The sequence below is a fragment of the Ascidiella aspersa genome, chromosome 1, assembly GCF_963924565.1.
Source record: "Ascidiella aspersa chromosome 1, kaAscAspe10.2, whole genome shotgun sequence".
NCBI lineage: Eukaryota > Metazoa > Chordata > Ascidiacea > Phlebobranchia > Ascidiidae > Ascidiella > Ascidiella aspersa.
Genome location: NC_139447.1, coordinates 38,064,141 through 38,088,144, shown reverse-complemented (window position 1 = coordinate 38,088,144; position 24,004 = coordinate 38,064,141). Strand labels below are relative to the sequence as shown.

Genomic DNA, 24,004 nt, shown 5'->3' with positions numbered 1-24,004 from the left:
GCTAATAAGGGTACTTAAGTATTTGGAAAATGTACAAAAAATTGGCAATTTTTTTTCAATTGGTAAATTGACGAAGAATTTTTTAAACCAAAGAAAAAAATTGGGAAAATTGGCAAACACTTTTCAGTTGGTAAATTGGCGAAAAGGGTTTTTAACGAAACATTCGAGTTTCCGAGTTTCCAAAAACGAAAAAAAAACGATTTTTTTAAACTGCAAAATTGTATCACTACATTACGACTGTTTGAAAAGCTTGGTTTTTAAAAACTGTTTAGGTTTAGAGCCTTATTATAAAATATTCGCGGCACAAAGCAATGTTCTCACATGGCAAAGCAATAAGTAATAATTTTTCAATCTAAAAGATAGCGTGTATTTAAGCCGTGGATATTTGTCAAGTCTTTAAGATGTTAACACAACGATTTTTGTACTAGGTGCAAATCTTTTACGCTTTTCTGCTATGTTTTACTCGATTTAAAAAAATCGTTTTCCCTAGGATTGAGTTTGGTAAAACACGTGAAGATTTTTTGTTGCAAAACCCAACAGTTTGAGATCTATTTTGGTTTATAACAACACAAGTTTCGTCGAAAAAATTAAATCAGCATCAAAAGTCTTGAAAACGAGAAAAAAACCTAAAAAGATTTAAAAAAAAATTGAAAAAAAGGGAACCTACACAGCCAAATCGTAGCAAAACATTACCAAAGTAGTTTTACGTTTTCTTCGTAACACTCTTTCGGATTGTCGAGCACAAATTCCTTTTCCAGCGATTCTATCGTCTTTCGATCTTTCCCTTTTTCAAGGAAAACCTCACACAACGTTTTCGGCCTAGGGTACGCTTTCAGTCCCGGGTTTTCCCCCTCGACTTGCTTCATCATGACGTCATCACTCACGTCCTCTTGCTCCCTCCAGCGGAAATACTCGCGGTACGCTTTCGGGTTTCGATCGAGGAAGTTTAAATGCTTCACCAGCATCTCGGGGCTCGCGAAATCCTCGGTGTGGATGAACGAATTTGGGGGTGCAACTCTGATGACGTCATCCTTTGTGGGTCCCCACACCACCGGGACTGCCCCGTTTCCGAGAGCGGTGTTCCAGAACTTCTCGGTGATATAGTCTTTACAGTGAAGAGTGTTCTCGAAGGCGAGGTAGAACTTGGCTCCTCTCACTTTTCTCTTTATCTCCTCCTCTTTGCTCCTTGAAAAGAGCTGTTCGTTTTCGAAACACTTGCCGAACATTTCGACCCGCAGACCGGCTTTTACAAGGCCGTTAGCGTACGCAAGCCGCTGTCTGGCGCCCCTAGTGGGACCACAGTTGCTGACGAACCAGACCTGCAAAATATTTTTAGCTTCTTTTGGAATTCGGCCCGAAAACATAAGCATTTCTTTCGGTAAATTGTTTTCAAGCGTTTAGCCCCATTACAGAAGCTTATAAACGACAAATTAGAATTAGGAGACTTTTGGTTTAAATTTTAAATTAGCATTTTAATAGATAAACGTAATTATTTTTTTTTAATACTTTTGACTTCAAGCACGACATTTTTCTGTTTATTGTTTTAAAACACCGAAAGGTAAATAACTAACAAAACCAGAAAAAAAGTTCGGCGCTGGTTTAGAATCCTATAGCACTTTGTTTTCTAGGTTCAGTAATGTAACCAGTTGTCAAACTTGGAAGATGTATACAATAACACTTCATCTAACCTAACGAATGCCTTCTAGACCTGCGCGTACTTTGTAAACATTTCTGATCAGTATCTAGTAAACTTCCGGAGATATAACACGATAAAACCTTCCTTTTGGTTTAAATTCTCATCATGGTTAGGTATTTACTTCGAGCGCGCCGGCTCAGTTTTTTTTTGCCCGCGTATTTTCTAAATGGTCCAAAAACAACAGTTTATTACCGGAAAATTTTGTTCAATGAAATTTACGCTGATTTTTTATGAAAATTTAACTAAACGACAATTCCAGTAACCTATTATACATTTTAAGTTTGACCTCGTCGCAGGCGAGTTGTTTTTCTAGCCTGGCCTTGTTAACTGTATTCGGATGCCCCTCTAAAGTTATCTTGTCTAGTATATAATGTGTGAGGTTAATCGTTGGCCAGTACGACTCTAGAAGGGTTTCATTACATAATACATATTGTGTATATGTTATTTTGTATGTTTCAGTTATTTATTTTAGGTAATATAATTTATGTATTCTTCTTTAAATAAGAATCAAGTAAACAAACTGTTATGTTCCGCCAGCGACCTTTTTACGGTCATTTGGTCTTAAATCACCAGTCCTTACAATTATCTAACCCTTTATTAAATACATTTGGTGACCCTTTAATTAACAACAGCCTATTTTACGTGATCGAAATCACACCTAAGCGCATAGAAATATCTCCGAAAGTTATAGAGCAGGGGTCCGCAAATTTTTGTAGTCGCTGGCAAAAAACAAACTCAGAAAAGTGTCTGCGGGCCGCACAAAATGTTAACTAAGAATTGTGTTATTAAAATTTTAAAACCAATGTTAATCAGGCGGGCCTCGGATTTTTTTGCACTTAAAGACGTGTTTAATTTAATTTAAGGGGGCAGTAAAGTGTTGGCGCGAAGCGCGATAAAAAACGTTTGTTTGGTTTAAAATACGAGTTCACACGTCGCCATCAATACTACTAATGAAAAGTGTAATAAAATTACTTTGAGGAAACCAGATAACTTTTAAAGGTAATCTAGCTCAGTGTTTGTAAAAAGTCAAGGCTGGCGAGCGAAGCGAGCGCGTTTATTTATTTTGGTATACCGGCTTTTATGCAGTTAAAATAGTCAAAAAGTATGCGAAATTGTGTCTAATTTGCCAAAGACGCGGCGGGCCGGATAAATTACATCGGCGGGCCGTAGGTTGCCGACCCTGTTATAGACTATAGAGCAATATCTCTGAAAGTTTTATATAAACCTTGTTTTGGCTTTAGATTTCCAGCAAACACACCGTCGCCTGTTAAATGTTCTAGGCGATTTACTTTGCGATTAATAAATTAACATTAGCCTCACACTTTTAGCATTTCTTATTCAAATGTGCGTTAACCACACGTCACCACTTGCAATTATTACGTAACAACTCACGGCAAGAGTCTTTTTTCCCGCCACGATCTCATCCACGACCTTTTGACCTCTGGGCATGCGTAGTGTTTTGCTACGGAATCCGTAACCACGAAAAACGTCGGCGTCATGGCGGTAGGTCCACGTCCAATTAAAAAAGCCCCCAAAGGGTCGGTAATGCTTCGGGTCCATTATTTGTGGCGACTCACCAGACCACCAAACAAATACCTGCTTTGGACTTCTGCCACAAAAACATAAGGGCCACAATCGATTGTTAAAGTTTATGTCAATGGTTCTCAACAGGGGTGGTGTTTCTAACACTTAAAGGTGTGAGAGATATTTCAAAATTATATTGGATTCAATTTTTGCTCTATTGGGAAGCTTCTTGATAACTTTTTGTGTGTGATTAAAGCAGGGCTGCAGAGTCGGTTAAAAATAACCCTAGTCCGACTCCCGAGTCCGACTCAGGCTAAAAAAATAAACCCGAGTCCGACTCCGGTCAAATGTGCGATTTTGTCGAGGCCTGAGTCCGGCCCGGACTCTACAGCCTGTATTTCACCAATTAACGTAACTGAAATAACGTGGATGTTCAGCAATCCACTTATAGGGGTGTTGTATAATTCATTCACTCAAAATACATGGTTGGAAAATATTCCGCCATATAACATTCAACCTTTGCAATTTCCATTTGGCGGCCATATCGGTTAAAAAATTTAGTACTGCTCATTCGCACGTCGAACTCGGGACTCTGGTAGTTTTACTAGGTCTTACTGGAGTCCCGAGTCCGACTCCGACTCCGCAGCCCTGGATTGAAGTGTAACAAAATGAGAGGATTTTTTTAGCCTTGTGCTCAGTTGATGCGAGTTGTTTCAATTTTTTACCGTGAAGTTTAAGAAAACACTTAGCGGGCTGGGGAGCCACAGAAATAGCATTAATTCCGGCTCCATCAAGCACTGTGACTTCAAGACCGTTAAATTATATTTGAAGGTTCTTCAGCAGACACTAAATAAAGTCAAGTGCTTTAAAAAAATTATTATCACATTGTTTCGAACGTATTCGATACTAGAGTGGTGCCTGCGCCTATCGGATATAAAATCAATATGGAATGTTCAGTTGTTTTTTTGCGATCCTTATTTTGCAATCCACCGCAGCTATTCGAATTTCGAATTAAAAAAAAAAAATTATGTTTACAAGTGATAAATACACTTCTGACACTAAAAGCAAGTTTTGGACACATCATAAAATTCGGTTTGGCACTGAACAAAAAGTTTAAAAACACAAAGGCAAAATTATTAATTCCGAAACCAAAAAGTTTCTTTCAACCAATTTGTTTCCGATCGGTATGTCGCCTGCTCAGAAATAACCTAAAAAATCTTTAAACCTTGTAATTTCTTTCTCTGCTTGTTTGAGCATAGAAATGATGTAATTTTTTTGGGTCGGATTTCAAATACCTTGTCTTTAAAGCATAGCGAATACCAGAGATCGACCGATATCCCTTTTTTGGACCGATACCCGATACCGATACCAATATTTTATAAACCTGGAAATGTTCGAAACTTGAATTAACCGATTCTAATTTTCAACCTATGTTTCTCCAACCTCCAACCATTATATTCCAAAAAACAACTAAAAGTTTAATACCTGTAGCGTTTCCAAGGCAGCAAGCTTTCGTTGACGGTAGTAAAATGAAAAACAACTAAATCTGCTTCTTTTAATCTCTTGTCGTCCCCAGTTCGAATGCACTGACCATATGTCGAGTTTTCTTTGGGTAAATACTCTGGGTTATCAAAAGGTATTCCCCAAAATAATATTAGGGGCTGCTTGGCACTGGAATTTAGAGCAGTCTTGATTGAGGGACTTTTTAGATTAGTAGGGGTCAAGTTGAAGTTTCTAGGAGGAATCAATTTTAGTTTTTCACTGATATTCATTAATCGACTGTGATTGGATAATGACTGAGCAGAAACTGTCGACCTTGGCATTGACATAAAAAACCTTGGGGCGAAGTGGTCCTTTTGGGTTCCTGTAAAACCATATAGTGTAAACCATATAGTGACAGCAAAAAGGCTCACCGTGAATATAGTCAGTTGCAGAATTGCTAGAAAGCTCATACGAAACATTCTTTGTCAAAAATAGACTCACAGATCTCATAGAAGACTCGTTTTACACTTTTCTTGTGAATAGCCGCATAATGAAAAGCTCTCTGATTTGACAAAGAACTGCAAAGTCATCAAATAATTCGTGCTAAAGGCAGATAAATATAAATCTGATGAAATAAAATGAAGTTCGAACACTTAGCGCTTGTTTGAAATATGATACTCGTTACAAGAACTGCCATTACAAAACTAAGTATAGGAATCAGGTGGCACTGTATAAAGACAAAAGTGCCACCTGATTTTTCTATTTAGAATTAGACAAATACGGCCATATACAAAGAAAACTAAGTATGTAACAGATGCAGTATGCATTCTATGGCAGATGCACACCCGACATTTTTCTAAGGGAATTTTTGTGCACACCTGAATAGTTAGATCGCTAACCTAAATTTCGAAAACAGCTGAAAGGTGGTAGGGATTTCCAACCTGAGGTGTACAAAAAAACATAATTACACACCCAAGATTTGGTTTGACTCAGAATAAATTTTTGCGTGAAGTGCCATGAAATGCAGACTGGCAACAGACCTAAAGCTCTCCTTCAAAATAAGCATGCTAAGGCATTTGAAATATATTGCGGCCTGTAATGACTATTGATATCGGTAAACGTCGATTTGAATTTTCCTCTAGAAATTGTACTAATTTTCATCGACGTTAATAAATATTGACGTCATAAATAGTGACGGTAAGACGTTTAAAAGTAACTAAAAATATAGATTTCTTGAGAACCATGGCATGGCCGCACGTTATTCAATTTCTATGCATATCCTGTCAACTGTAACACATTGATTTAACTAAACGCTGCCAATTTTACCGCGAGTTTAGCAGATGCAATTTGAAGGCGTCTTTCCACCGACTAATATTTTAAATTAGTACCTTAAAAACTTGCAAATTGCAATAATAACGAACTATACATATCAGTTACTAAACTGCACTTGTGGCATAGTAATGAAGCTATTCGTATAGGTATTGGTTACAATCGCAAAATAGCCTATAGTTTCTTTTTTAGAACGGATCGCAATGGCCCGCGGCATATTCACAAAAACAAGCTGAAGTTCACAGTTGAAATGTTGTCCAATGCTTTTCAATACATTTTGATGTAATTTTTAATTTTTTCAACAATTTAACGCTCACAGAAGGTTGAGGAACACGTGTTGTGCTAAACTATGTTCAATACCGTATTTATGATTGCATTGCGAAACTGTTATTTTCCATATTGACATCCGAAAGACAGCAAAGTGGGGAAAATTAAACTGGCGATCAGACACCAGGCTTTAAATTAAAATTCTGTTTATTGCAAAGTTAGGCTGTTAACTTTCCCTGATTTTTCATATTTATCTAAGGAAAGCATTAAAACTTGCGAAAGGAAAATCATTAGACACCAGGCCATGTTAAATTAAAATTCTGTTTAAAGACAGAGCTAAGATGTTAACAGCCAAACTGAATTTTCATAATAACTCACGGAATGAAAATCACCAGACACCAGGCCATCTTAAATTAAAATTCTGTTTATTAATTATTTCAGAACTAAGATTTTAACTGCCAAACTGAATTTTTATATGCGTATCTTATAAAAAAACTAAAAAAAAAATCACCAAACACCAAGCCATGTTAATTTATATTTATTACAGAGTTGACCTGACAAATTATATTGTTTATGTTGATAAAAAACACCAAAACTGGTGACAATTAAAACGAACAGACGCCAGGCTTTGTTAAATTGTTTATAACCGAGTCATGATTTTAACTGCCTAACTGATTTTTCATAATTATGTATCTAAGAAAAACACCAAAACTTACAAAATTAAAATCACCAGACACCAGGCGATGCTAAATGCGGTTTATTACAGAGTTAATATTTTATCTGCCAAACTATTTGTTTATATTGACCTAAAAAAAACCTTAACTTACGAAGTTAAAATCACTAGGCAGAAGATCATTTTAGATACTAATGTTTATCACAGAGGTAAAATTTTAACTAATTTTAATTATTTGCCAAACTAATTTTACATGTATCTAAGAGAAACACTAAAACTCATCAAATTCAAATCACCAGACACCAGGCCACGTTAAACTATATTTATTACAGAGTTAATATTCCAGCTTTACGCCAAACGACAAGCAGCTCAATTGTGAGATCATCTGCATCCAAAAGTTTTACTTTGTAGTCCCGAAACCTTTCCAGCAATCCAGCTTTCATAGGGGAGCATATCGACGTAGATTCCAGGGTAGTTTGCCTTAGCGCACTCGTAGCCCGAGCTTACTGTACCAGCAAGGTACCAAGAGCAAGATGAACACCTTTGACACATCATTGGTCCACCGCTATCTCCCTAAAGCAACAGAAAGCAGGTGTTTGCACAAAAATCATAAAAGGTTACTGTAGGTTTTTCCCTTTCGTCATTGCTCCAATTTTTGTTTTTTGCGCGCGCATAATGGCGCGACGCATCGCATAGGCACAATCACTAATTAGGCGCGGTAGTGCGCGCCTTCAACGTAAAGAATGCAGTTAGCTTCTAGCCTTTGGGCCCATTTAGTTGCAATTTAAAGCTCTTTTTTTTCGGTGCATGGTGCAGTCGGCACCAGCATCAACACGAAAAGATCCTATATACGCCAGACATCAAACTTTGGTATGATTTATTTTTCGCAACCTTTTGGTTTATATATGAAGTATTGTGCGCTAAACATTTCATTTTACGCTTTTGTCCTTGTAGACGCAAATATAGTAATAGAAAGTGCTGAGTATCGCAAAGCTTGATTTATACAGTTACTCTTCGGCTCCTATACTTGGTACTTTATTCCGAAAAAATTAGGATTTTTATTTTTTTGATTTGGGAGAAAAAGTCGGATTTTTGTCTTGATCGACCATTTGACTTCCACCAACGCGATAATATAGACCGCTTTAACTGACACTTATCGTTGGCTTTTTTCCAAAGAAAAGCTTATGTTCATACAACATTAATTATCAATGTAAAAAAAATAGATAAATAACCATCACACAGATAAACCACAAACCATTTTGAAAAATCAACATATTATTTGTGCTGCAAATTGTGGAAACTTTTAAAAACCTTAGATGACGTTTCAGGTGGCCCTCGATAGTCCACAGACCCCGGTTGCAAAAAATGGCATAAAATAATCGTATTTCTCTACTTGGTGTGGAGCATCAGTTTCCATCTGATATTATTCTACAGTTTCTGGTTCTTAGACGTTGCGGTGTATGTTCCGATTCAGTTTAACTTTTACAATTTACAGTGTCGGCTTTTCCAGTAACTAAATAATTACTCAAAATGCCAGGATTAGCCAGGACTTTAATACCAACTTCTGCAATTTTCCAGTTCTTTTGTTTTATTATTAAATAGTTTCAAAGTGATGCGGAGATTTTACTTTATATCAGGCCTGCACAACACAAAACCCGCACACTTTTTAAATTTTAATTTTATGCCTTTTAAAACGTTGGAACAAGAGCCAAAAATTTCTGCAATCGGCCACCCAAATCAAAAGAAACGCCCACCAATTGGTTCAGAAACACTGCCTAGAGTTGATAATTTATTTCTATGTTAATATGGTTGAATTGCAAACACGTAAAACGTAGCTTTTCAAGCCGATAATTTAATACCTACCCTGCATGCGTCCACGCCTCCACCAACCCTTCCAGCGCAAATGTGTTTGGAAGTAAACTGGTTCCCGTAAGATTGCTGACAAACCTTGGCTGGCAGTTTCCTCACTTTAGCTTGTCTCAGTTTGGTTGCCGGTCGTCCAGATAAAAACTTAAGCTCTGCATTAAAAAGTGGTTGCAGCAACTTAGATTTGAGGTTAAGACACACTGAGTATGAAAGGTAGAGGGTAAGGTTCGATGTAGTTATCAGCACTTACATTTTATGTTTTCAATAATGAAATTAGCAAGTGTAGATATTTGATTTTGTCAGGAGTTTAGAAAAGATACAATAGTTTGCGTCACTACTTAATTAATTTACTTCTTTTTAGCTGAAATGTTAATTTAATGGAATAGAGTTTTGTAAAGAACTGGACTGTGACTCAACTTGGTATTTATTAAAATGACTTGATTTAGTCTTAAGTCATTGTGTTAAAAACCTACATTTAGTGGCATCACTAAATATTATATAAACACTAAATATTTAGTGGCATCACTAAATATTGGGTTAGGCAAAACAATTTGCTTGCTGCGTATTGCATTTTTGATATTTTTTACTGAGATATATAGCCTAATGGCTTATTTTTTGGCAAAATACTTTACTTGGAGCATAATTGTTGGAGGGTTTAGTAGGACGTATTAAGAGTATCAAAGCCCATACACAAGTAGGTAATTTTTTGAACGTTTCGAATATCCTCTTATTAATTTTCAATTTAGTGAGAAGACACTGATCCTAACTTCTTACTTGGTTAAAAATGAATAAAGAGTTATGAACGTACAAAAGGATACCAACTTCTGTATGGGCTTTGATGTTCATACTTTGCTTGGACTTATGTTTTTTAAAATGACTTTGTTCGCAACACTACAAATTTACACTGTCTCTTACCTCCCCAGCCTGCGATGTAACACGTTTTTTCATCTCGAGTTGTTTCACCACGTGGAAGACAGATTGGGACAATATAACGGCCCAAGGTTACCGAAGTCTTAAGCTGAAATTTAAAGGATTTTAAAGAGTGTTTTTGCACACTTGTTTAAAATATCACTGTCTTCATTTACTTGTAAAAATGCCATACTTTATAAATGTTTAGATTTCTTTAGTTTAAAAGTGTTCTGTGTCAAGAAAAATATTTTCCAAATAGCAAATATCTTCCAATCAGAGTACCAAAAAAAATAGAACGTAAAACAATTATGGTGCGAGCTCATGGAAACTGTTGATGCTTTTATTAGAACTAGTTCCGCTACATTTACTGTTGATGCCTCTGTAAGACATTTCAAAGTATTTCCGACTACTGAAAGTACTAAGCTCGTTTATTTCATTGCAGAAGGTCGCAAAATAAAAGGGAAAGAAAGTAATCACAAATTGTGGTTCTGGTCTGGGCGAGAGAGAGACTGACAATCATCAACTGAACATTATTGTTACTGCAATACCAACCTGTGTTTCATAGCAAAATGTGTTTAAACTAGACTAGTTACCTTCACTAATGAAATATCTGCGGTTGGATGCGGATAGATGATTGACAGCTTTCGGGTGGTTTCCCCTGACGTGTGACGTCCAATCGTAGCGGTCACGTGTTCAGGGAGAAGGCTGTGATTGGTTAGTCACAATTAGTCCCTTTGCAGCAGTTTGCCATATTTAAACTTGGTTTAAGCAACTTTCTAGCAATATATAATTTATCCAACAAAATCCTTGTCCAATTTGCCCCCACCCCCAAAGCTTATTTTGCCAAGATAATTATACGCTACGGCTACACTATTACAATAGACACGATTCCGAATATTACTAAATTAAAGCAAAATGGTTGATTTGCCATAATGTACCATCTGGTAATAATACGCTAACGATTTCGTGGGAGAAAAATAGCTTAATGTTATAATAAGCAAGTTTAAAAGTACACCAGGGTCTTAAAGTGCAGTTTCGGGATATATTTTTTATTCACAAACATGCAATGCTATCACCCACTTGAGCAAGTATATTGTTGTTTGGCTTTAATACGTTTTCAAATGGAATTAAAAGGCGTTAAAAATATCCCGAAACTGCACTTTTTACACAGCGTAAATATTGTGGTTGCCCTAGTGGCAAGTAGTAATAGTTGTAAAAAGCGTTTGGAAAAATGATTTTAAAGTGGATAGAACTGTTTGGTGATAATTGAACAATCGGCCTTTTTTACCCGCCATCTAATAAACCAAAGCACTTCAGCATAAAAATAGAAATTGTAGTATTACTTCCTTGCAGCAAAGCAGTGTTTTGCCGATATGACCCAATCTTTGTTGAGCAAGGCGCCTCCACAATGACCAGATTTTGTTCCGGGTTTGGAAATCAGTAAATAGACCTGAAAGAAAATGGTGGTTTAATCAATTGTGTTTGACCTTGTTTTTTTGTTTTTGTGCTGTTGTAGAGTTTTTACACTTCTGTTCATGTTGATTGTTAAGTCCTGTTATACTGATTGCGCAAGTGCTCTACATTCCAGAATCAAGATTTTCTGCTCAAGTAGTTCTGTGTGTAGTGTTGTACTAATTGCTTTACTTAATGGTTTGTGTAAAGTGCACTTAAGTCACTATTTTGACTTGTCTTGACATAAAATCCCATGGTAAAATGACTTGATTTGACTGGACTTAAGTCTTTGGACAAATAACCTGGGTTTTAAATAATTTGTATAAAGCAATTTTTTAAAATTAAAAAAATACTTAACTTAATTTTTGCACAATAAACCAGTTGCTTGCAATATGTTGAGTTTTTTTTTAGTTGAGCAATTGCTTACAATCGGACAATTTCACCGGCTTTAATAGTTTAAAATTTAGTTTTTATGGCAAAGTCTTGACTTGGCATTGACTTGCTCCATTTGTATCTTGACTGGGAGTTGACTTGGTTAGCTGATGACTTGCACTGCTATTCACTGGGATGTCACATATATATTTTTGCAATTTTTTTGTTTAGAATTAATTGTTTTAAAATGACTTGCTTACAACACTGATATGTTGTGCACTCTTTTAGCGCCCCTTAGACATGACAATACCAGGAATTTCGAGAATCACTGCAGGTTACATTTTTCTGTTCTGAGGAGGAATTCATCTCTGTTATGTGTTGGTCTTTTTCGGATGTGTATTGTGCGATCTATTGTGGAGTCGTACGGGCCAACGGTAACGGCACACATATATAATACTCAAGATGCCTTCGGCGTGGCTTACCGGAATCAGTCAGCCTGCGCGATTGCATATCAGTCAGATTGCAAGCAGAACTAGGATCGAATTTGTCTGCGGTGAGGTTCGAACTCACTACCTCGGCCATACTGGGACACTGTACCAAGTGACCTACACAGGCCAGAGGGAAGTAAGTGGAGAAACAGCCGTAGAACCGTTGCTTTCCACATCCTGTTCGTAAAACTAGTCTGAGGTGAGATTCTAACTCACATAGCGGGACCGTCGCTCTACCAACTGAGCTACACTGGCTCAGAGAGAAGCGAGTCAAGAAACAGTCAGAAGTCATCTGATGCTCTTACCATCCACGGCCACCTTCCGTCCGTAGCTTGCTCGCCTCCCACAATTCTCCCAGGATCCAAATTCTGTGAGATACCGCATGGATCGGAGCTTGACAACTTGCAGCAGGTCGAGTATTCTCTGTAGCGGTGCAAGTACCCGCTGGTGCACGAATCTGGTGAAATAACGCACGCATTAGTCACACTGCGAAAAATAGATATGTGCCTGGCAATTGGAAGGTGTGGGTTTGCAATTGGAATTTTTGTTAAAAAAAGATTTAATACTGCACGTTTTGAAGGAGTTTTTTTAATAATGCACTGCTGTGCCGAACTATGACTTTTAGCGCGTGGGGCGATATGTTTAGCTACGATTCATTGTTTATTTCGGTACAATAACCAGTAGGCCTATTGTTGAAAAAAAATAGCAACATAACATTTGAGCATCTACAGGTGCGGAATATTAGCCGGTTTACAAATTAGATCAACTGCCGCATTTATCCGGACAGGCTCGTAATATTTTTTAAAAAACAATACGATTTAGTTCAAAGGTGTTTTGTGGAACTAAAACTTTAAGGGCGTTGTCTAGTGTATTTTTGTCGAAAGTTCTTATTTTCTTTCGCCATTAGATACTGTTAGAAACTATTTAAGCAGCAGTTTAGGAATGCGTGTTTGCGTGTTATAAAATACACAAAAAGGTTATGGTTTTGCGCCTGAATATTAAGGAAGGCAAAGTAGTATTTTGTTTCTGAAGATTGCAAACAGTTTAAGAATTGAAGATCTGTTTTCTGCATATGCGTAAAGCGAAATTTAAATGCTCTTTTAAAAGTCAAATTTGTAACAACTTTCCTGTAAACCTACCTACATGTGTACAACGGTCCTCGTTACAATCCTCATAAGTTCGACGACATTTGTCGATAGAACTTAAACACCTGGCGACCTTGAACCTCGTGCCACCTCCACATGACCTTGAACATGGTGTCCACGTGTTCCAAGTCAAAGCACCTGGTTCGAAACAAAGCATTCTTACTGTCTCTTAGCTTCATAAAACTGATGACAAACTGCTGTGGTAACGTTTGTAAAATTTTTTTCGAAGATATGGATATCAGAACACTGATTGGTTTGTGAACTTGTAGTTTATCTTATACTAAGAGAATAACTTACTTCATAATATAAGATCGTTGTTTGATTTTCACACTAAAACCAAGTTTTGTGACCCTATGTTTGCGACGAACCATCACAAATGGCCTACGTGCGCACAATTTAGAACCGATAGAGCGCAAAGTTGTAAATTGTGAAGGTTAAATAACGTAAGGTGCAATATTTTCCCTCGACGTATTGTGGGCGGATAAATTATAAAACTGTCCGTAGATGGGTGGAGTATTTGCTGTTGAGTTATACCTGTATTTGGAAATCGATGAGATCGGTAAATTAACCGAAGTAGGACTCAGGTTGTTTTTAACCAAATTTGCAGTCATGCTTCGATCAACTTATAGATTCCAGGGAGTAGGGTTGTTTACCTACAATATAGCACCTGGAAACACTTCCTTAAGCTCAATATTTTACCTTGGCAGTTTCCCTCCAAGCACGAATCGCTTTCTTCGAATGCACTTCCGCATCCAGCAAGCTTGTTACAAGTCCTGTATCTTTTCCTGGTACCTCGTCCGCAAGTTACACTACAAGCAGTCCAACCGCTCCAATCGTACCACGACGCACCTAAAGAGAAAAGTAAGTATATTCATTTGTTGTAAGAATATCAAAGCTCATCGTACAGAAGTAATTAGCATTTTAATAGTTTCTGTTCAATCACAAGGTAATGTACAAAAAAATGTTCAAAACGTTCAAAATGCTGAAGATTTTCTTACGACCCACCCAAACTAAACCTTTACCCAATTATAGATCGCGATCACAAGGTGGTATCATTAAAGCACCATTTCCACTTGTTTCCACATAACGAAAAACGAAAAATATGTTTTGGACCTATATGTGCTATATACTTGCAATAGAAACATCGTGTTACAGTAAAGATACAGTAACTTACCGCAATTGCCGCATTTCTCCGGGCAGGCTTGTCGAAAATATGCTCCGTTTGACCGATCCGTGCATAATGAAAGCGTAACTTGGGAGCAGAGGCTATGAGTGTCCGCGCATCTGTACAAAGTACAATATTGATTCAGGGAGGTTTATGTATTTTCAATTAAAGATGCATACACATACGGTACAAAAACTATGATACAGCCCTGCTGAGGTCATTGATCATCGATAACGGCTTATGTATTATAGTGAACCGTCTTCAACAAACTAACCGATCCGGTTGATCAATATTATGGATTTTTATACAAGCCAGGCTGGAAAAACAACTTGCCCGTGTTGAGGTTCGAACTCACAACCTTGTTCATACCGGGACAGTCGCTCTACAAACTGAGCTATACATGCTCATTGCTCAGAGAGGAGCACGTCCCAGGCTTTGACGGAAATCATTAATTGATCGACTGATTCGGTTAGTCTGTTAAAGACTTACGGAAAAACATAAAATAGGCTGCTTTTACCGGCAATCGGCGTTTGCATTGCATGTTTGACCACCAGATTCGATGCACCCAGCCCCACAACTTCTCGTTCTGGTCCGATAACCCGTTCCGCATGACTGCGAACAGGAACTCCAACGTCCCCAAGGATTTCCTAAAAAAACAAGTCACTGAACGTTTTTATAAGAAATGGCGGTTGTTAGTCTGCGCCACTATAACGTTTTTTGATATTAATACGCTACAGCAAATTATCTGAAAAATATATTGAATTACGTACGGCATATTACCGCCGAATTCCCCAAAATACGTCGATTGAAGTAAAAAAGCTACTTAGATACTTGGGTAAATAACTATTAAGTCCATATTAATTGTTTAGTTTATACAAAATTAACAATTTTTTTGAGTTCAACATAAATGAGTTTTCTTTAGTATTTAAGCATCATTAATCGAATAATATATCAGACCAATCCGTTAAAATATAATATGCAGCAGCTTTAAGGTTGCATTTTGCGACTTAGGAAAGAATTGGAGACTGGAATTCTTTCCTAAGGTAAAATTCTTCCTATATGAATTTTTGTCATGCCTATGTTCATTTACATTTGTGTGGTGTATGAAGTTATTAATAACTTAATAAAGAAATACAACAGGAAAAAAAGTATTTAAACTCAGGTCCTGGATTGGGATTACAGCTTAATAGAAGCACAATCACGCTTTTAACAAGTTACACCGACCTCCACCACACGGTGCCCCATTACATGATCTTGATCCAGTTCTTGGGCCGCTGCAACTACCACTTAAACAAGTTCTACTCCTCGTTTGAGTTCCACTTCGGTCACAAGCAGCTTTGCAAGTTGTCCACCTGCTCCATCTTTCCCACGCTAACAAGATAAAAATGGGTTGAAGTATAATCCCAATATCACACCAGTGGCCTGCTTACACGGAAAAACAAAATTAGCGTTTCGAAAAACATTTTTTTTAGAGAGCAAGGATTGAAGGTTTTTGTTAGACGTAGGAGGTATGTTAAAGCCCATAAAGCTTGCATTTTTACCGTTTCAAATATCTCCTTCTTCAATGAAATGTTATAATGATGTCAAAGTAGAACAAGAGATATTCGAAACGTTAAAAATGTTACCTAATTCTATATGGATTTTGATACTCTTATTGATGAAGTTATTTATGTTGACGAGGAACCGTCTACATTTCATACGACACCAGAACGATTAACTAGTGCTTTTTGGCTTTCTGATTTCCCTGTTGTCAACAATATTACAAAAAAATATTTAGCAAATTTTGCGAAAAACTGAATATTATGGCTCATGGAACGCTTTAAGCTTTCCATTTAAATCGTAAAAACAAACCAAGTTCAAATTACACATCAAATTGATATGAACTCAATTTTGATTTGAACTAATATACTGATGATGTCATAGCAGTAAAACATATTTATCGTTTAATATCAAATCAAATTTATTTTGTTGTTTTTAAGCTTTTTACTTAGTTTGATCTTGTTGTAATTTAAGGCTGGTTTTATTTATATCTCGGATGTCAGCCAGTAATTCAAAAAACAAGAAAAGTTATCAAGAACTAAAATATTAAAGCCGCAACTATATTTAAATAGTGGGACAGCACTAAATATATTTACATATTTCAAGTAAGACGTTCCTTCGTTACATGATATATATACAGTTTATCAAACCTTCAATGCCACAAGTTAGCCACTTACTTGGGCATTGTGGTCCCCTACAACTCTTGGTCCCTGCTGTTGACCCACTACAAGATCCTTGGGCACACGTTCTGCTTCTTCGTTGGGTTCCTTGTTGTCCACAGAGTGCCGGACATGTAGACCATTTGGACCATTCCCCCCATTCTGCACATCAAACAAGAGTAATTTTTCGAAAAAAAAAATCTACCAGAAGCCTATACGGTACCTAAACACTCGTTGTGATGTTGGATTTTTTAAACTAGAGACACGAGAGAGATGATCTAGATGTGGGGTTTTTAACCTGGGGCCCGTGGTCTACATCTTTGGAGGTCCATATCTAATTAAAACCTTAGTTTTATTTTTATATGTCATGCCGACCCTTATCTACGCGATAAAAAAAAAATTAGGGACTCTATTACGAAAAGTAAAAAAAACAAACAATATAGACTTCCTCTTAATTTCATTTTTAATATGAAAGAATTTAAAGCTTGCAAATATAAACTCAACGCATAAATAAAACTTCGAGCGGTCATCTTTATTTACTTTTGTATGGGCTTGAATATCATTTCCGTGTAACTTTAGCCTCTTAGCAATTATCTTCAGGTTTATTCCACGCGTTTAAAATGTTACCTACTTCTATGTGGCCTTTAATATTCCTGCTACTACTAAAAAACTCTTAGTTTGTTGAACAAACGAGCTATGCCACTTACTAGGACATGTTGGACCTTTGCAACTCTTAGATCCGGTCGTAGATCCAACACAAGAACCTTGATCACACTTCCTTGTTCTTCTCTGAGTTCCAGTTTGTCCACAACGAGCTGGACATGAAGTCCATGTTGTCCATTTTCCCCACTCTGCGTAGAAAGAAGTAAAACATTAAGGACCTATTTAAAGCCCATATAAGTAGCTAAAATTTTGAACGTGTCGAATATCTCTTTATTCATTTTTTAATAGTGAGAATGCCATTTCGTTACGTCTATATGGGCATTGGCATTCTACTACGTATAACTAAAACCTCCGGCAATTATGCTACAAAGGGCCCATTTCTAAGAAATACAGTTTTTTAGCTATATTACCTAACTGAAAAGAATAGCCTACTTACAATTTGACCTAATCCAAATCTCACTTACTAGGACATATAGGACCTTGGCAGCTCTTTGAGCCAGTTGTGGGACCCGAACAAGAACCTCTGGTGCATTTTCTTGTTCTTCTTTGGGTTCCTCTCTGTCCACATCTTGTCGAGCATGATGTCCATTGCGTCCATTTTCCCCACAGAGGTGTCACTAAAGTAGTACTTAACATTGGGGTTGTTGATGGTAATGACCTGTGTTTTTAACTAGCACAAGTGTTCTAAACCGAGGGGCATTTACTCTAGTAGAGATAGGAGATTTCAAAGGGGGTATCTGGACTTAACAAAATACAAAATAAAGCACATTTTACTTGGGGAAGAAATTTGTGTGCGTGTGCTTGATGCAAGGTGTGAGCAGAGGAGGATAGCCTATCAGTTTTGAATAGCGGTTAAAGGGGTTATCGGCCAAGCATTTAGCCACAAAGCGTACTTTCACTTGGTTCCTTATCTATATTATCTTTTTGTCGTGTATAGTGAAAAGTGCACTGCAACTTTGTTGCTTGTGACGTAGGCTACAACAAACTTGTAAGTCAACCTTCACATTTTTTTATTTTGAATAACTCATAAGGAATGACTCCTTCCACCACTGGTATGTTCCGGTTAGTACTTACAGTTTTGTAAACAAGTCAATAAAGAGACTTCAGTCTCAAATGATCGAAACAACCTAATTTTACCAAATTAATTGAATTACTATTTCAACGATCTAGTGAAGACGTTTTTTCAAATGACATGGGCCAAACTACTTCACCATAAAGTTTCAAGCCAAGTCAACCACAAATAGGTGACTTAACGCTAGTACTTACCTCCACACGTGGGGCCTTGGCATGGCTTAGATCCGGTCGTAGATCCAACACAAGAACCTTGATCACACTTCCTTGTTCTTCTCTGAGTTCCAGTTTGTCCACAACGAGCTGGACATGGAGTCCATGTTGTCCATTTTCCCCACTCTGCGTAGAAAGAAGTAAAACATTAAGGACCTATTAAAAGCCCATATAAGTAGCTAAAATTTTGAACGTGCCGAATATATCTTTATTCATTTTTAAATAGTGAGAATGCCATTTCGTTACGTCTATATGGGCATTGGCATTTCTACTACGTATAACTAAAACCTCCGGCAATTATGCTATATTACCTAACTGAAAAGAATAGCCTACTTACAATTTGACCTAGTCCAAGTCTTACTTACTAGGACATATAGGACCTTGGCAGCTCTTTGAACCAGTTGTGGGACCCGAACAAGAACCTCTGGTGCATTTTCTTGTTCTTCTTTGGGTTCCTCTCTGTCCACATCTTGCCGAGCATGAAGTCCATTGCGTCCATTTTCCCCACAGAGGTGTCACTAAAGTAGTACTTAACATTGGGGTTGTTGATTGTAATAACCTGTGTTTTTAACTAGCACAAGTGTTGTAAACCGATGGGCATTTACTTTAGGAGGATTTCAAAGGGGTGATTTAGACTTACAAAAGAAAGCGCATTTTACTTGGGGAAGTAAGCGTGACCTTCTACTTGGGGAAGAAATTTGTGTGCGTGTGCTTGATGCAAGGTAGCGGTTAAAGGGGTTATTGGCCAAGCATTTAGCCACAAAGCGTACTTTCACTTGGTTCAAAAAAAACTCTTAAAAAAACTCTTAGTTTGTTGAACAAACGAGCTATACCACTTACTAGGACATGTTGGCCCTCTGCAACTCTTAGATCCGGTCGTAGATCCAACACAAGAACCTTGATCACACTTCCTTGTTCTTCTCTGAGTTCCAGTTTGTCCACAACGAGCTGGACATGGAGTCCATGTTGTCCATTTTCCCCATTCTGCGTAAAAAGTGGAGATTGAATATGAGGGCAGATTTAGGTTATGTTATGAAGTTCATGATTTAGGTAAATTCCGGCAACAAACCATAAATACAAATATTGAAGCGTTTAACATAAATATTAGTCAAGAGCAGATGTTTAATACATTTTTTTTACAGGAATTTTTAACATCAACTATACAAGGTGGTGCTTCCATGGCGCTTAACAAGATCAGGTGTTTTAATAAAGAAGTATTGCAATCCGACGATTTGCTACCAAATGACGGCATTAATATGCACAAACAAGCGGAACAGGTAAAATTGAAAGTGCAAATGATTATATGGTATTAGTCTATTAGGCGGATATTTGGTGCTTCTTTTTCTCATAAATTTGCCCTTCACAGCAGAAAGCTCGACGCTCTTTCACTATTGTACGTAAAAATGAAAAAAAAAAATTTTCTTCAAATGCCGCTTACCACAACTCATATTGTTTGGGTTAGGGTGCGGGTTAGCGTTTGGTTGAGGGTGGGTGAAGTTATTATTAATAATAAACATAATATTACTGGACCCACCCTCACCCAAACGCCAACCCGCACCCTAACCCAAATAATATCCGTTGTGGTATGCGGTATTATTATTTTTTTTTGTATAACTTTTCACGTACATTAGTGAAAGAGCGCCGAAAGCTCTACAATAGATGAAAAAATGGTAGTTCACAGATTAATTTGGTATAAAGATACCACTCTAGTATCGGATGAGTACCGATACTGTCACTTGGCATCGGGTATCGGATCCGAGCGAATATTATCGTATTCAGGAAAGTAACAACGGTTGAAAGATATTGAACAGGCTGTTTAGGAAAATAACCTAAAAAATGAACATACTTGGTTGGCATGTTGGCCCGGTGCAACTTTCCGACGCCATTTTTGGTCCAGAACAGGTGAATCCCTCCTTGCAACTTTTCATTCTCTGTCTTGTTCCAGTTCTTCCACATGGAGCGCTACAACTGCTCCAAGGTCCCCAGGTTCCCCAAGCCTCTGTTGGTTTGTTGCGACCATCATCTAGTATTTAAAAGTATGTGTTTATTGAGGAAATTTAGTAAACTGGTTATAGTTGTCAAACTTTTCTAAATACCTTGCTAATTTAACAGTAACTGCAATATATTCTTACAGTAGATTTAATACTGTCTATTTTAAACTTTTTCCATTTGGCGTTTTTCCAAAAACATGTCTATAGAGTATTCTTTGAAAAGTTTGTAAAACATTTTAAAAAGCAATTATAAGATTTGGGAAACCGAGTAAATGTAATGCAGAGCGACATACGATCGAACAACGTCACCTTACAGCTGTTAACAACATCACCTTGGCAAAGGTTTCCTGTACAAGCCGCACTTTCTTGGAAAGCATTCCCACATCCAGCTCTCTTATTGCAAGTTCTGTACCTCTGCCTGGATCCACTCCCGCACTTCTCACTACATTCAGACCAATCGTCCCACCTGGACCACTTCGCAACTGTTGGGGACGATAAAAGTAAGTTTGAAATTTCATAACAAGCAGGGTTACTATTTGTTAAGGAAGCACCCTGCTCTGTGGTGACGTAGTGTTTTGTACCACTCGCACTATTTTAGTGCAGCCTAATTCTTCGAGCATAATTCTTGAACTTGACAAATTTCGGATGCCTAAGGTTTGCATTACAGCTTATAATTGGATTATTTATGCATAATGTTGTAGCATCACAAGCAATAATTAATGTATAACCACATATAATGGAATATTTATTGTACATTGCGTAATTTCAGATGTGTTGCTGTTTTCGTTTGCATGACAAAAAAAGCAAACAGTATCAAGATAAGTAGTTGAAAAACAATGTTGGAAATAAAATTAATACAAACAAAGCGCACAACTCAAATAAGTACATTTGTATTTTCGCAGACACTCCACTAAAAATAAGCACACATCTTAGAAATTAGCACGAAATGGCAACCCTGTATTTAAGCAAGAACTAATAGTAAAATCGTTGTGATTTACTATTGTAAAGCTAAATACATTTTACAATAATGTCACTCTTGTCAAAACCACAAATATATTGTATTATGCATTACCAATCTCTCGATAGGAAGATTATTAAAGTAAAGAACCGAGGTTTTGGGTTAAAATAACAGCTAATAATAGACCTTATTACATAATGTTTTACTTACCGCAAACCGTACATTGGCTGCTACACACACCGCAGTGCTTTGGACATATCGTTAGCACAACTGGACAGACTCTAACGGCCACATTGGAACACGAGGCGTAAAGATCGACGCAAGTGTTCGGCCCACATTCGTCACTGGCGCATCTGAAGTAAGCAGTAAGATATTATTACATAAACCAGGTGGGCAACCTTTTCTAGTCGCGGACCAAAACTAAATGTAGAGAGGTCTGTGCGGGCTTCTAAATTTCAGCTGTGTATACTTTACGAATCCTAGTATAACAATGTCAACGACTGCTAATCAGGGATAAAATGATGTTATTTTGCAATTGAAAAGTGTTCCAACTACATGTTACACTTGATGCTGGAACAAGTTTGCGCAAAGCGCAAAAAAGGTTGCTAGTTGAAGCGCAAAATTGTTTTTTGTAGTTAAAGTCCCAGAAATATATGAGGAATGGCCTCATGCCCAGTTTGTAAACTAGGTCACAGGCCAGATGATTTGCGTTGGCGAGTCGGACCTGGCCCGCGGGCCGTTGGTTGCCAATCTCTGACATAAATTCATCAAAAACATGTTCATTGATAGAAGAATGCATTATTTATTTTTAGGTGTTGGTTTCGCATATTAAACAGGCTGTAAATCGAAGCCCATTCAACTAACTATTTTTCAACGTTTTGACCTGAAATCGTTAAATTAAATAACACTCAATGATTAAAGCCCACACCAATTTTAAATGTTGGTTTTCAACTCCCACCAGCAACTTACTTGCAGTCTTGCAGAGCGGGGCATTGCCTTGCTTGAGTTTGCTTTCCTTTGCGTCTTGTTTGAATCCCGGTTCCACAAGTTTGACTGCAAGTGTTCCACTGACTCCACATTTCAACAACTAAATACAAGGACAGTACAGAAAATTGTAAATATACTTTTTGTTTTAATGGGTGAAATAACGAAACTGGATATATACAAATAATTATATGGTTTAAGAATGATTGTTAAAGCGAAAAACGTCGAGTAAGTTGTCATCATCTTGATAAAGACGTTTCGATGCGCACTTGCATCATTATCAGTTAATGTAAACGTTACTGTAATGCATACCAATCTACTTAGGACAGGTACACTATGTACGGATCTGTACTGACGCTTGATAATCAAAATGAATGTCAAGGCCTTATAGGTTGAGTATATCGATAGCATCTTGATTAAGACGTTTCGTTACGAACTTGTATCACCATCAGTTAATGTGAATGAAATCTATTCGAAGTTCACTTTATAAAAGGCGGGACGTTATTCTTATTATTCGAATTAGCAATATTCCGCAGCGCATAAATAAACACCTTGATGTGTTGAACAGATACAACGGTGTTAATACGGTGTAATGTTCAAACTGGGTTGCTCTTTTTGCTGTTAGTTACTTGGGTTTTCTACTATACGGCGTATATGGACGTAAGCCAGCCTATAATAGCCAACCGAGCTATGTTAACATTACCTTATTTTGGTACAAATTTTGTCCCAGTTGAAAAAGCCCTGGCTTAAGTGTGTTTACCTTTATCGTCGCACAATTAAACTCTTCTTTTGAAAAGTGATGTAAAATTTAAATATACAACAATAACACTTATATAATTAAATTCTTATACATGCTAATGTCTTATGTTTGTTCGCTTACAAAATGTGAGTTAAATGAATTGTCGCCACAGCTTCGCTGATATGTATACGCTGCCTTCCCTCATACCGGCTTTAATGAATAAAACTAGTACATGCACCCCCCAGGTCCCGAGTCCGATTCCGCAGCCCTGCAGGGAATTAATGAAAATACTAGTTCAAGCTTACGAACCTGCGCGAATTACACACTATATGTCCCTTCTGAGCCTGCATAGCTCAGTTGGTAGAGCGACGGTCCCGGCTTGACCGGAGGTCGTGAGTTCGAACCTCACTGCGGGCTAATTGTTTTTCTAGTCTGCTCTGCTTGCATCATTGATCGACAGATTCGGTGAGTTTGCGATGGCCTTCGGTGTACTAATTATACGTAAGCCGTAGTCGTTGGTCAAAAAGCAGCTTCGAAGGGCTAGATCTCAGTTGTAAGCACACATGTATGTGTGTACATATCTTTCATTGTATATGTACCAAGGGTTCTTAAACTATTTAACCGCGGACCAATAAATTTTTTTTGGCTTCGCGTAGACCACGGTAGGCTAAAAAAATTCATAAATTACGCCATATATTGACGTCACAATACAGATAGACTTCATAAATCTGCTGATTTCGATCCAAAAATGTGAAAGTGAAATGGAGTCTTACTACTCCTTTTTATTCTATAAACTGTTTTCTATGACAAAATGATTAC

The 24,004-nt window shown here is 37.4% G+C and overlaps 1 protein-coding gene and 1 non-coding gene across 2 annotated transcripts; one reads left to right on the top strand and one right to left on the bottom strand.

Annotated features, from left to right (window-relative positions):
* Window positions 1-689: 689 nt before the first annotated feature.
* Window positions 690-1,370, bottom strand: LOC146170390 (4-galactosyl-N-acetylglucosaminide 3-alpha-L-fucosyltransferase FUT6-like). The gene has a single exon (XM_083388658.1). It carries the CDS (start codon window positions 1,368-1,370, stop codon window positions 690-692), a length of 681 nt encoding a protein of 226 aa, XP_083244784.1.
* A 22,157-nt stretch (window positions 1,371-23,527) lies between these two features.
* Trnaa-ggc (transfer RNA alanine (anticodon GGC)) lies at window positions 23,528-23,602 on the top strand. Its single transcript has one exon. It is a non-coding gene; the product is annotated as a tRNA-Ala (tRNA).
* Window positions 23,603-24,004: the final 402 nt, after the last annotated feature.